The sequence below is a fragment of the Rhineura floridana genome, chromosome 7 (assembly GCF_030035675.1).
Source record: "Rhineura floridana isolate rRhiFlo1 chromosome 7, rRhiFlo1.hap2, whole genome shotgun sequence".
Taxonomy (NCBI): Eukaryota; Metazoa; Chordata; class Lepidosauria; order Squamata; family Rhineuridae; genus Rhineura; species Rhineura floridana.
Window position 1 is genome coordinate 123,587,072 of NC_084486.1, and position 13,255 is coordinate 123,600,326.

A 13,255-nucleotide genomic window follows, 5' to 3' on the forward strand; every position below is an offset into this window, starting at 1 on the left:
ATACAATCAACAAATTGAGTCCTATGGAGAGGAGGTCTGGCAAAAACCAAAGACTCTCGATAGATGACTGCCACGCCCCCTCCCCGCCTTCCCACCCTCGGCTGCTGTGTGTAACGGAAACCTGGTGGACACATGGCCTCAAGAATGGGAGCAGAGGCCTCGTCCAACCAAGTCTCCGTAATACATGCCAGGTCTGCCCGCTCATCCAAGATCATATCATGGATGAGCGAAGTTTTTTGTGCCACAGACCTGGCATTACGTAACAGCAGTCGAAGGTCGGTAGGAACCTTGCGTCCCCCAGTTTTCGTCTGGTTCTGGGCCGACCCGGGATGGGTATAATGCATCTATCCCCTGTTCCCCTATTCTGGCGTGGTCTGCCAGCAGCACCTTTCCAGCGCCTGCCGCCCAATCTTTCTATAACTTGGCCCCTCACCTCCCTCCCTGGCTTCCCTCTTCAACAGTCCAGTAAAATTTAAACTTTGACTTCCTAATTAGAAAGGTGTAACACTGCAGCATGTACACTTTTTAAAGCTTGTGCAAAAATTATTTGAAAGATAAAATGTATAATATGCCATTTTTGCAAGTAATTAAAAAAGGCTGCATGTACACTTTTATGCCTACCACTTTTATGCTGTGACCTTATATTGTAGTGCAATCCTGTGCATGTTTACTCAGAAGCAAGTCCCAATCCTGTACAGAGAAAGTAGTCTTTATGCTGCTGAAAGCTATATATTTACTGAATTCCTGACAGAAGACAGCAGGAAAAGGAAACTGTTCTCAGAACTTGAAATGGGGTTTAAGTATTGCCTGGGGTAAATAAATCCTGAAACTTAATTTTAAAAAAAATGAAAGCTAAGAGTCCACAGATTAAGGTGACTCATCTGGAGAGGATCCCCAAAAACCAGAGTCTCCAGGTGAAAACTGGAGACCTGGCAACCCTAGGCTGTAAGGCGTAATTTCTGATTTTCCCAATATGTGCAGCTCCGCATGAGGCCTTTTCAAAGTTTGCAGATAGAAAAATCAACCTAGCAACTAGTAAAAAAAAGAAAAGAAATCCAATTGCTTTCCACAATTAGTTCCAATTGCTTAGTTAGTCCTTTATATAGCAGCCAGTTTCCCTTGATTGTCCAACAGGAAGGAAAATCTAAAGGTCAGGAACAAGACTAAAAGGAGGGACTCTCAAGGAGGAGTTCACAAACACACCCACAAATATTGGTTTTTCTCTGCCCTTCCCTATACTTCACATATGGACAAGTTTGTTTTCCAGGTGGAATCTAAAACAGAGACACCTAATGCAGCCAATCTCAGGAGCTCACTCAGAGGACACACCTCAAATATGGATGAGACAGTTTAACCGATTAAACTTTATTCATGTAAGGTAATATACTCTCTGTATGGAGAAGTGAGGGGGAAGGTCACTGCCTTTCCCTTTCTCTGCCTGGCCCTCGTGTCCTCTCCACTGGGGGGAGGGGATGGGCTGATGCTAAGCGCCTCTCCTCCTCCCAAAGCCCCACCTAGAAATGTGACTGCTCCACCTAACAAGAAAACAGGGCTGTTTGAAGGCCAATTCCAACATTGCCACAGTTACATTAGTTGCTTAAAATAAATTCTGCATTGTTGAGGCATGGCAGGATATATATGGATCAATCAGATCACATTTGTAAGCACCCATGCTGGGCCACAGCTGGACAGGATAGGAGTCATGCAGCTGCTACTCAAAAATAGCAGCCTCATATTTTCTCATCCTCTCTCTTAATATTGTCTAGTAAACATGTAACATGATGTCACTATACTGCAAGTTTCCCCTTCTCTTTTTCGTTGATTGCTGCCTGCAGAGGGAGGAAAATGTGCAGGCACTTTGGTATTGTGTTGTGTATTTTATTGGACATTACACAGGAGAAGTGGCTTGGGTCCGTACTTTTTTGTGGAAGCCACACAACTCTTCTCATATCCAGTTCTCCAGCCTCAGTTCTACCAGTCATAAGTCCAGGGGTCATTAATTCCTGTCTGGATCTTTGCACTAAGGGCCGCTACACCATTCTGGAATACAGTAGGGCCCCACTCATACAGCGGGTTATGTTCCAGACCCCCGCCGAAAAGCGGAACTCATTCAATATAAAGGCGCCTGATGCCCGAAAGACACCATAAAAGCGGAACAAGCGACATATGAGTGGGGCCTTACTCTAATTGAAAGCCGCCGTATTAGCGGAACGCTGCAAAGCAGGGCCCTACTGTATCCTGATTCGCTGCACTAGTATATGTGTGTCAGACAGAAAACTAAGTATCATAGATAATTTAACTCTCTAAAGAAGTCACCCCTCCTTTCACCCCTGAATAGTTCTAGTATAGTGGATTGAATGTTAGCTTTGATCATACATTTTGAATCTCTTTCCCTCAGACTCCTGCTTAACCAGGCATGAAGAGGGTGCCCTTGAGCACACCATATATCTCAGTCTCGTGATCCACATTGCAGGGCTGTTATACGTGTCAGCAAGATAAGAGTTATAATTTAAAATCCTTTGCAGACTACTGTCCTGTTCTAGTAAGGCATCTCTGTGGGTAGAACCAGGCTTCCTTAACCAAATCTCCTTTAGAAAGGTCATTATGCAGAAAAGTATGTACCTGGTGGGGGTGGGGAGGAGACAATTGCATCTATCACCTGACATTTTGGGAGCAGCGACCCCCTCCTAGTTCCCATCTATACATACACCTTTATGATTTGATGATGAGCCGATTAGCAGTCTTAGGGCGATGCAGAATATGTCAGGCTGGTGATCTTTCTTATTTTCTTCTATCCACGTGAACAGCTGTCATTTAGTATTATAGAAAAAGGGGTCCTAGCCAGAATCCTTTGCAACAAATGGACTGTCTCTCTACCCAACCCAACATATTGATGATGATGATGATGATTAAGATACATATATATGTTTAAATTACTGCATTTTAAAAAAAATCAAAGACCATTCAATTTGGGAAACTTCAAACTTATGCAACAAAAAAAAGCATTGCCGTCTGGAATGTACTCTAAAATGCTTCCAAAGCAGATCTTGAAATTCCTGTCTTTCTTTAGTTCAGCAAATTCACAATTTATTTTCTTTGCTTTTCATCCATCAGGGTAATTTAAAAAAAACCAGTCTCCAAGGAACTTTGTGATTTGCAGTAACAGTTTTTTCATAGTTCTCTCTTTATATTGCTTGCTAATCTAGCCACATTTCAAACTTTTAAGGTTCAGCATTGTGCAACCTCCATGCCTCCCCCTCCTCACAACTCCCATCCAAAAAAATTAATAATAACCAGAAGCACTCCGATTACAGCATCAGCACTAGCATTACTCATTCATTCAAGTTCAGGCACTCTCACAGTATTATTTAAGGGCTTTCTGCAACTCCCTCTCTTAGAGTCATCTCTGCTCTGGGTCTTATTAGAGACCTTTCATTCAGGAACAGGGCTGACTTTCAAGGAAACAGCTGGGAAATCCTATTCAAAGAAATGTTTTCCTTTGTGATCCTATTTTTTGCTCTGTGGTGTCCCTCATCTAGTCAGAACCAAGATGAATATGATGACCTCATTTTCTTCAATTTTGACAATGAAGTAGAAAGTGTAATTCCTGCAACGGAAGAAGGTAAGTAGTTCTTTTGCCTATTTTGTTTAGCCTTTTAACTACAAGCTAGCTGTTCTGTAGCGTCAAAAAGAAAGAGCATTCTGGGTTCATGTTTCTTATGCTTTTATAGTTTTAAAAGCTAGCCAGCAGGCACAAAAATAGCATTAAGGTTACAAGACCTTTACTATGCATAGGTAAAAGAAAGGCAGATTTTTTTTGCTCTTTTCTCACATTTGCTTTTTAGCACATAATGCCATCACTACTTGAACAAGTCATACCCTTGTCTTGTCTTCTAGGGAAAGAAAACACATAGTTTTGGAGCACACTGAGAATCAGGGAACAATATTTCTTTAAACAGCACCTTTGCTTAAGGAGAAATAACCCAGCACAGAAACATAGTGTTAACAGCTACTGTGTATTCTACTCTAGCTATTTCGTGTGATTGTCAGCGTGAACATACAGAATGGGACAAACTCTTCATCATGCTTGAGAACTCCCAGATGAAAGAGAATATGCTGCTTCAGTCCCTGGATGAAATCCTTAAGGTGGAGCTGCAAACAATGAGAGGGGAAATGCTCCAGTTTGTGGAAAACTTTGCTGGCACATGCATCACATCCATTGAAAAAGCTTCCTCCCAGATCTTGAGCCAAATGGCTCAGATGCTGGCAAAGAACAGCAGAGAAGTTGAGGATCTTCCGGGGATGCCTCAGGATTCTATGCAAGGAAAGATCCTCAGTGAGATTGTGCAGCTGAGCCAAAACATGTCCAACAGACTGAACCACCTGGAGCATGCTTGGCAGAGGACAGCTGAGGTGAATGCACAGCATCGGGGCTTTCTGCAGAGAGATAGGTCCAGCTACACTGCAAGTGGGGGTGATTTTATTCTGAACTCGCTGTGGAAAGAACTGCAGGAAACAAAAGCTGAACTGAAAGAATCCCCAAAAAGGACCACACAGAACTTATTGCCATTTGGTAAGTTAAATTCTATTGGCAATGTTACCAATACATTTCACATCTGTTCCCAAACAACTGTTTTAAGTAATCCTCTTAAAGTAGCTTCAATCAGTGCTTTGATTATACAAGGGGAAGCATTTATTGTGAAGTCTGAGAGAATCCCTATTGTGTGGACTCTTTTTAGCAGATACTCAGTCTTTACAATAAGGCAGCCAAAGAACACACAGCATAAAAGCCATTTACAGGATGCCCAGCAAAGAGGCTACAGCTTTATACTGGATGGTGCCTAAGGCAACATCAGTGCCTGTGTCTGACCAGCAGAAAGCCTCCTAAGATAGTCTACAAATGTAGCTTACATATTCACAAGGCCTTGGTGTCTTCTTGGCTACCAGCTCACGGCTCCAGACTTTCATCCTTAAGTTTACTTTGCAAAAATAATAAGAACAGTAATTCACCAAAACTGTATTCCATTCCATTCTAGCCCCTTTTTTTCCTCCCTTTCCCCGGTAACCTACCTGCTGCCTACTTCACAGCATTCCTCAGAGGCTATTCATGAACAAAACTTGACCCCATTGAGCTCACTGATTATGTCAACAGCCTATTCATCAATTCTCATGCTTTGGGGCATAAACAGATTCTCCACAGGGACTCAGGACTGTGGAATAGCTTTCACCCTGTGTAGCACAACTGCATAGTGATCCATCACAAAGATTCCCCTCCAACCTTCCTTTGAAATATCGGACTATTCAAATACTTTGGTAGCGGTAACCACCACATATGTCATTATTCATGTCACAATTAATAAAATAACAATTTACATAAAATAACTTTCAAACTTATTCCCCCCTTCTGATCAATTTACAGCCCAACAAGGATTTTTAAGGCAATAGCTATCTGAATACCAATTCCTGAAGAAATCCGGGAACTACTGTGTCAAAAGTAAAAACAAGATAGTTAAATGAGTAGCATAATATAGAAAGAATGGCACAGGCCTTTTAGAATTAACCAGATAAAGTGGGTCGTTGCCACAGTTCAAGGGCTCCTGCAATTCTGGCCCACTGTTGCAACTGCATGGAGATTTTGGTTGGCAGTACCAATCACTTGTCTCCAAAGTATCAGCTGCTTGGGAAATGAAAATGTAAAAGTTGCTTTTATTTTATTTGACTAGAGTGGGGCTGAAGTGTAAACAGATGGCTGAATAACCCTTACCATGTGTTGTGTAGTCATTACATGACATAGGTAAAAACTCATTGCACAGATATTCCTTTCATACATTGATAGAAAACAGCAATATGAGTATAGAATTCTGCACACTGAAGAGGAAGTTTGTAAGAACTACAGTCAACATCTAAAGCCCTATTCAAATGTATTGTGGGGAGGCAAAGCCCAGTCTTGCCAAGTGTCCTAAACTTTATCTTTCTCAAGTCATTCCTAACATAGTCAATTCAAAAAACAAAACTGTAAGGGACAGTGCCATTTTAATTAGAACAAGCTATATACAGATGTAGATATGTATACACACAGATTCACCCACCACAGGGAAAAAAGTGCCCTGTAACATAGATGATGTTATTGGGTAGACATTCATTCTGAAAATATAAGGCCAAATTAAAATATAATAGTTAAAATGCATTTTTGCAGGTACACACATTATGGCTGATGTAAGGGCAACCCTGCCTCTCCTCCTCCTCTGCTCCTTTGTAACATTTAGTAATGCAAAATATGTGACGCGACATTACATTGCAAGATTCCCTCCACCCCACTCCACTCGATTCCACTGGCTGATGCTTGAGAGGTGGGGAAAGTCACACTGCAGTGATGTCACAGATGTTTCACATTATTAGACATTATATGGGAGAAAGGAGGAGGAGGAGTTACAGGTGTGTTGCTTTCCACCACAGCTATACATTGGCTGTATTGTGCAGTTCCGGCCTCGAGCCCATAGGAATTAATGGGACATAAAAATGTTCAACTTTGGCTTTAGATTGTTTTCTGCATTTTTGCCCAACTGATGAAGTCAATGTTATGTTCAGAATAACTCCACTGAATTCACAAGACCTGCTCTTAATTCACAACAGACTGATTGAAGACAGAATTTGGTTCCATATGTTTTGATTGGGGGAAGGAAAGTCTTAATATGATTAAGAACAAGAAAAGTAAATTTTTGAAATACCTCACAGATCCCTCTGGAAATCATTTCTAAAAGAGAATTCAGCAACTGGTTTTGATTTCTCACATATTCTGGATTCCTGCCAGATTGACTCTTGAGGGGTTTTTCTGATCACACTGTTGCTGGTGTCTTATGAAGCTGGTTTTAATTTTCCTTACCCCTTGATAATAAAGTTAGAAATCCTGTTAATTAAAAAGCCATGTTTCTGCACAGAGCTCTGCTCTCTTTAAAGAAATATCCCTGCAGAATCATGTCCTAACGCCCCATTTCTCAGTGGTCAAAACGTTTTTTTAACACATTCAAAGCCAAAAGCATATGACTGACCCAATACGGTACAAAAAGTATTTTCATTTAGTACAGCTGTGATTTCAAGATGCATTTTAGCTCTTTAGATCTAGGAATGTCCATGACTTATACCAAGTCAGATTATTGGCCCAACTAGCCCAGTATTTGTCTACACTGACTGGCACCAGGAGCAGTCAAGGTTTTCAGATGGGGGACAATCCCAGCCCTACCTGGAGATGTCAGGGATTGAACCTGGGACCTTCTGCATGCAAAGCAGATGCTCTAACCCTGAGCTACAGCCCTTCCTCTAAATACACACACACACACACACCAAACTTCAATATATCCAAAATTCCTGTGATCACTATCCTTTCATATTTATTACAGCATTTCTGTGATTTTTATGTGGTTAGAAATTTTTGAGATCTCCATCTGATTGTAAAACAATAGGTTACCTCACACTTGAAATTAATTCTAAAAGTATCAATGTTCAGGCTATAAAAATATGCAGTCATACCACATGAGGGCAGCATTGTAAACAGATCTTATTCATAGGAAAGTGATCATACCTGGTCAGAGGTGGCCAGCAGTAAGTGGCATAAGACCCATAGTAACTTAACTTCCACACCAGGCATAATAATTCAATATGAAGAACTAATTACTCGTAGATCTTCTCACTTCTCTCCTGAATAGGCTGTGGCAGTCTCTCATTTCCACTTAAATGCAATATCTAAAATTATATTTCATTTAACTGTGCGTGTGTATTTTGGCTGATTCTGTTATTTAAAGCAGGGATCTGGTCAAAAATCAGTTAAAACTCTTGGAAAGCAGATTAGCTTAATAGACCCAGATAGGCCTGTATTGCTGTATTTAGGTAAATTATAGGTGTTGTGTTGTCATGGTAGCTAAATAGTTGGCTGATTGCTCTCAAAAACCAGCAAATAACACAAAATAGGATACTTTCCCTCTCAGGCAATAAGGTTGGAATCTAACATCTGTGTATGAAGATTAGACTGCAGTCAGAAGTCAGACTAAAAAAGCACAGAATGAAATCAGTTTTGGGGGCTGTGTAAAAGCATCTTGGGGTTGTCTCCATTCCGACGTGATGTGATATCAACAGACTTTGTCTTTGAGTATTTAAATAGGGCGTTTCCATTTAAGCTCAATTTATTTGCATATAAACACAAAAATGACAAAATGCAGTCAGCCTCCAGTTATTGCCTTCCAAAGGAAACTAGACTCAGGTAAGCACTGCACCCCACAACTTCTCATAGGTTAGAGAATGGTGAAAGCATAATAACAATATAATTCCACTTAAATGCGATGGGTTGGATCCAATAGTGACTTTTCAGGAATTTGGATGAAGTGATATCTCTGCAAATGGAAGTGGAGGGAGGAAATAGCTCCCATCCCAAAACACCACGGCAAGGCTTTCTTTCAAGTAACAGAGATTTATTTAGGAAAGCTCGATGCATGTTTAGCAGAAGGTTCAGATTACTGGAGATGCAAATCAAGAGTCTAAGAGCAGGGCCTAGAGTACAAGACTGGATGGTAGCAACAAAGATGTCCTGACAAGTCTCCATCCCCTTCCTGCTTAGTTTTGAAACAGGTTTGTGTAGCAAGTTCACTCACTGATGTTTCACCCTCCAAATTTAGCAGGGGATGGATGGGAATGGGCTTTGGCATTGAAAGCAGTGCAGCTCCAGCACCTGGTATTCTCTTAGCCTAGCACAAGTTATGAGATGCCACCATTCTTATTCCCAGTGCCTCTTGGCCACACCCCAATGTACACATTAGGGGTAGGGCCCAGAGGCATTGTGGATGAGGAAAACAATGGTGGATTCAGCTGCCTGGCCCAGTACTTCTCTTTACAGTACTGGGCCATAAAACATTTAATTTTTTTAAAAGAGGTGGCTAGTGTCAGCTGGGATGGGTCCTCCAGGTGCATGGACCTCAGCATTTGTCCCACCATGCAGGGTGCTGACACTAGTCCAGTTGATAATTGACATTCACCTGAGAAATCATGAAATTATGTACATATATGTGGGCATGAGTTCACAGAAACCTCTATTTATATGCTGCATACTTCACAAGTAAAGTTTTGTTACGTGCAAGTCAACAAGAGTTTTCTCATAAAGATATGCTACAGAAATATTTTTTAAAGGGCATGTAGGGAAGCCAATGTGGATTTTGCTTTGCTTTTTTAATGGGGCTTTATTGTTGTATCAACTCTGTTTTGATGAATTTTATGGATTGTACACCGCTTTGAGGAGGTTGTCATAAAAAGTGGTATAGAAGTAATTTAAATAAATATATATATATATTACTGAAATTGTTAGATGCCAGTTATTTGAGAATCTCTCAACTCTAAGGTACATGCAGTCAAGTTCTCATTATTTGAACCACTGCTCATCAACCCTAGACCCTACAGATCACTGAATAACAATCCATTATTTTTCCTGTAAGTAATGCAAACTCTTTGTAAACAGGGGTTTGCAGACTGGGAATGGAAGTTTCCTTGCAGGAAGGACATAGCTCACTGACGAAGCCCAGGCTTTGCATGTAGACGGTCCCAGGTTCAATCCCTGACATTTCCTGTTAGCAGGCTCAGGTGATGAGAGGGGGGGAAAGACCCCTTCCTAAGACCCTTAAGAGCTGCTGCCAGTAAGGGTAGATAGTAGTGGGCTAGGGGGACAAACAGTTTGACCCAGTATAAGTGTAACCATTGAGCATGCTCAATACTCGCCAGGCTGTTTTTGGATTCCCACTCCCCAAGTCAGGGTTTTTGCCCCCTCTGTTTTGTTTGTTTGCTTTACTTCTGCAAACCTTTAGGTTCCTCTAAGCCTGCTGATATGGATGGTGCCCTTTTAGCTACATATGGAATGACACTCATAGAATTACTTCACTATTATTATAACGTTGCTGGTTGCTAACAATTTCATTATGTTACTTTTGCAGGTTGTGAGGCAGCCCTTTTATTCCCAATGCGTTCCAAAAAGATCTTTGTCAGTGTTCACCCAACTTCTGAAATGCGGCTCTTCTCCTTTACCACCTGCACATGGGTTAAAGTGACCGAAATCCTGGACAAAACTATTGTGTTCTCATATGGAACAAAGCGAAATCCCTATGAAATCCAGCTCTACTTGAGCTATGACTCAGCTGTTCTTGCTGTAAATAGTGACCACAAGATAACTGCCCAAAATATCATCTCTTCTGGACAGTGGACTCACCTTTGTGGCACTTGGAGTTCAATTAATGGAAGTACTTCATTGTGGATAAATGGAAAGGTTGTGGCAGCCTCCTCAGAAATTGCTGAGGACCACATCATTCCTGATGGCGGAATTTTGCAGATTGGCCAAGAAAAGAATGGCTGCTGTGCTGGAGGTGGTTTCAATGAATCTTTAGCTTTTTCTGGGAAAATAACTGGTTTTAATATGTGGAACAGAGTCCTCAGTGACAAAGAGATAACAAGAGAGTCTGGAGAAGAATCCTGCAACATCCGTGGCAACTTAGTTGGGTGGGGGGTTACAGAGTTTCTGCCTCATGGAGGAGCTCAGTATATTTTTGGGCTCTGAACTAATGCTCTTCAAAAGTCTATATAAAGTCATCTAAAGAAGGAATCTAAGAAACCCAAATATTTAAAATTCTTAGGGCTCATCATATAATACAGCTTCTACAGGCAGGCTGCTTTAAATCTCAATAGAAAAGCAGTGATATGAAGAAAAATGCTTAATTCATGAGGTGCCACTTACGTCCAGTTCACACAAGAACCCATGAATGAGGCGCCATGTGGCAAGAAGCCTCCATGTGACTGTAGCAGCTGCAGCTACCTCACTCCAATTTCCCTGTTCTCCTCTGTTGTTCTTAATCCAAGAAGAAAAAGTTGCTGCCACAGGGAGGGTAAGTGGGTGAACCCTTGAGAGAGGGTTAGAAGATAGCAGCTACTTGGTCTGACAAGCAGAGAGGTAAGTCAGTGGGAGGCCTTCTCACCACATGGAAACTCATTCACAGGGGCATAGAAACAGCCGTCAAAGGAATCAATTTAAAATGGCTTCCATATGGCAGCCATACTATGTGCTCTTTAATATATCTCATTAAGAATTAGTACTGTAAGCAGGTAGCTCTAAACTGAGGTATGGATGCAACATTGCTTCAGCAAACAAAATTAAAACATAATCAAAAGTAGTTTTTGATCATATTCAAGAATTATAGTGGAATAACAATCCTTAATGCAGAGGCTGCTCTCACTTGTAGCAATAGGTGTCATTTGCGGATATCTGGGGACAGAATTTGGCTCAAGAACTTTCCTCAATTAAATGTGTGCAGACAAATGGCTGGAGCTCTTTTTCCACAGAACTAATATTATGCTGTCTTCTGGATATCCTTTGTTTGTAGATTTGATATTAGTAATGTGAATTTTGCAGATGAACCATATAAGATTCATGAAATAATGTCTGCTATTTTTGTTCATTGAAACTGGTATGTACACCTTAATAAAGCTAGTGCTGTGTCCAAGATATTATTTATACTGGAAGTCAACCTAGCATTCAGATAAGTTCAGTTTTCTTGTTTGTATTATATTGTAAATTGATTTTGTACTAACAATATTGAAATTATTTTTATAAAGTTGTACTGTAAATAAAATCCTTTATCAGACTGATACTTCCTATAATTTTCTTCAAGAATTTTGAAAGCAAGTACAGCTTTGGAATGCATGTCTCATTTCCTGTTGTCTGTCTATTCTATTTAATCTATGTACTGTATGTTTCTCTGCATACAGACTAATCTCACCCAAGAAGATTTCACATTCAGGGGCCTGAGAAGTGAATAATACTCAGTGGCTACTGACGAACACAAAATTGAGCTCAACTGAGCATATTATAATCAAGGGTTAGAATATGCAGAGGATGGAGGTGGGGCCAGGGAGTGCAATCTCCATCCCCATGCAGCAGTCAGCCTCTGGAATGGAAGGTGTGAATAGGGCATTTGAAGACTTGGCTTTCACAGAAATTCTGGAATATGCAAGCATGTGCATTTATTTATTTATTTTATTTATTTATTGCACTTGTATACCGCCCCATAGCCGAAACAGGCAAAAAAAGGTAATCTGAACCCAGCCTCAACTCTCCTGCTCCCATACACCTGGTCAAGACTATCACAAATCTTCTAACAGCTCTGTGCACACATCCCCCACAGATGGAATCTTGCACACAGCACCTATTTGCATATCCAGTTCCTCATCCAGTTAGAAACATGTGCACGGACGCCTGGTTTTGCATGCACGTAGTCGGGCCCTTAGATGGATTTGGGTATCTGTTCATACATGCAATATTTTATATTCTTCCTCTTTTATACATTTCCTTAAAACAAAAATGAAAGGCAGCCTGCTCATTTCTGACTTCCTAGTTCCTACAGCATCATTATGAATCTAAAACATTTATTGCAGTTTCATCTTAGACATCCAGAGCAACACCTGCTGGTAGAATAAGGTAAATGAAAAAAGAAGAAAAGAAATAGGAAACAAGTTAAATACTGCTAAGAACTCTTAACTACATTGAAGTTACTAGTAGAATATTGTTCTCTCTCCCCCCCCCATTACATCTAAAAGGAACCTACCAAATGTTTCCACATGTAACTTAGACAAATTGACACAGAGGAAACAACAAAGTTTGGAAGCAAGGGTGGTGAAGGCAGGGCTAAAAGTACACAGGTTTCTACACACACTCACACAGTCCTCTCTGTCCTCCAGCTGGACATTATCAGACATCAAGGACATATTCCAGCCAGGCAAAAACATTCAGGGTGCGAAACGGCCAGCGAGGAATATGGCTTGGGAGAGTTGCAAGGGCCATACAGAGAGGCCTGGAGGGCTGCATTTGGCTCCTTGGCCTGAGGTTTCCATCTCCTGCAGTTGAGCATGGGAACTAGGGGGCTGAATCAAATGCTTATTTAAAAAGCGAGATTTTGATGAGTTTTCAGGGAGGCTGTTCCAACCATATGGGGCAGCAAGGGAGAAAAGGTGGAGTCTTTGAGGGAGAAAAAGAACTTCAGACAGTGAGGATGGAAGGCTTGAAGGAGCAAAGGCCATAGGCAAGGATGAACTGGGTTATAAGGGCAGAGAGGTAAGGGAGGGCAACGCTATGGAGCTCCTAGTTGTACTATGGCCTGTAGCATACCATGTGTGCAACGTCTATTCAGAAGGAAGATCTCTTGGGCAAACCTCACTGAAGTGAATGGAAACTGTA

At 41.1% G+C, this 13,255-nt stretch overlaps 2 protein-coding genes across 16 annotated transcripts in view; one reads left to right on the forward strand and one right to left on the reverse strand.

Annotated features, from left to right (window-relative positions):
- The window catches only part of VEPH1 (ventricular zone expressed PH domain containing 1), a 232,580-nt gene that overhangs the window by 157,382 nt on the left and 61,943 nt on the right, over positions 1–13,255 (reverse strand). The gene's annotated exons all lie outside the window — the stretch shown is intronic.
- On the forward strand, positions 3,436–11,436 carry PTX3 (pentraxin 3). Its single transcript, XM_061637148.1, has 3 exons — positions 3,436–3,622; positions 4,031–4,573; positions 9,969–11,436. The coding sequence occupies exons 1-3, from the start codon at positions 3,490–3,492 to the stop codon at positions 10,583–10,585; spliced, it is 1,293 nt and encodes a 430-aa protein (XP_061493132.1). The 5' UTR covers positions 3,436–3,489; the 3' UTR covers positions 10,586–11,436.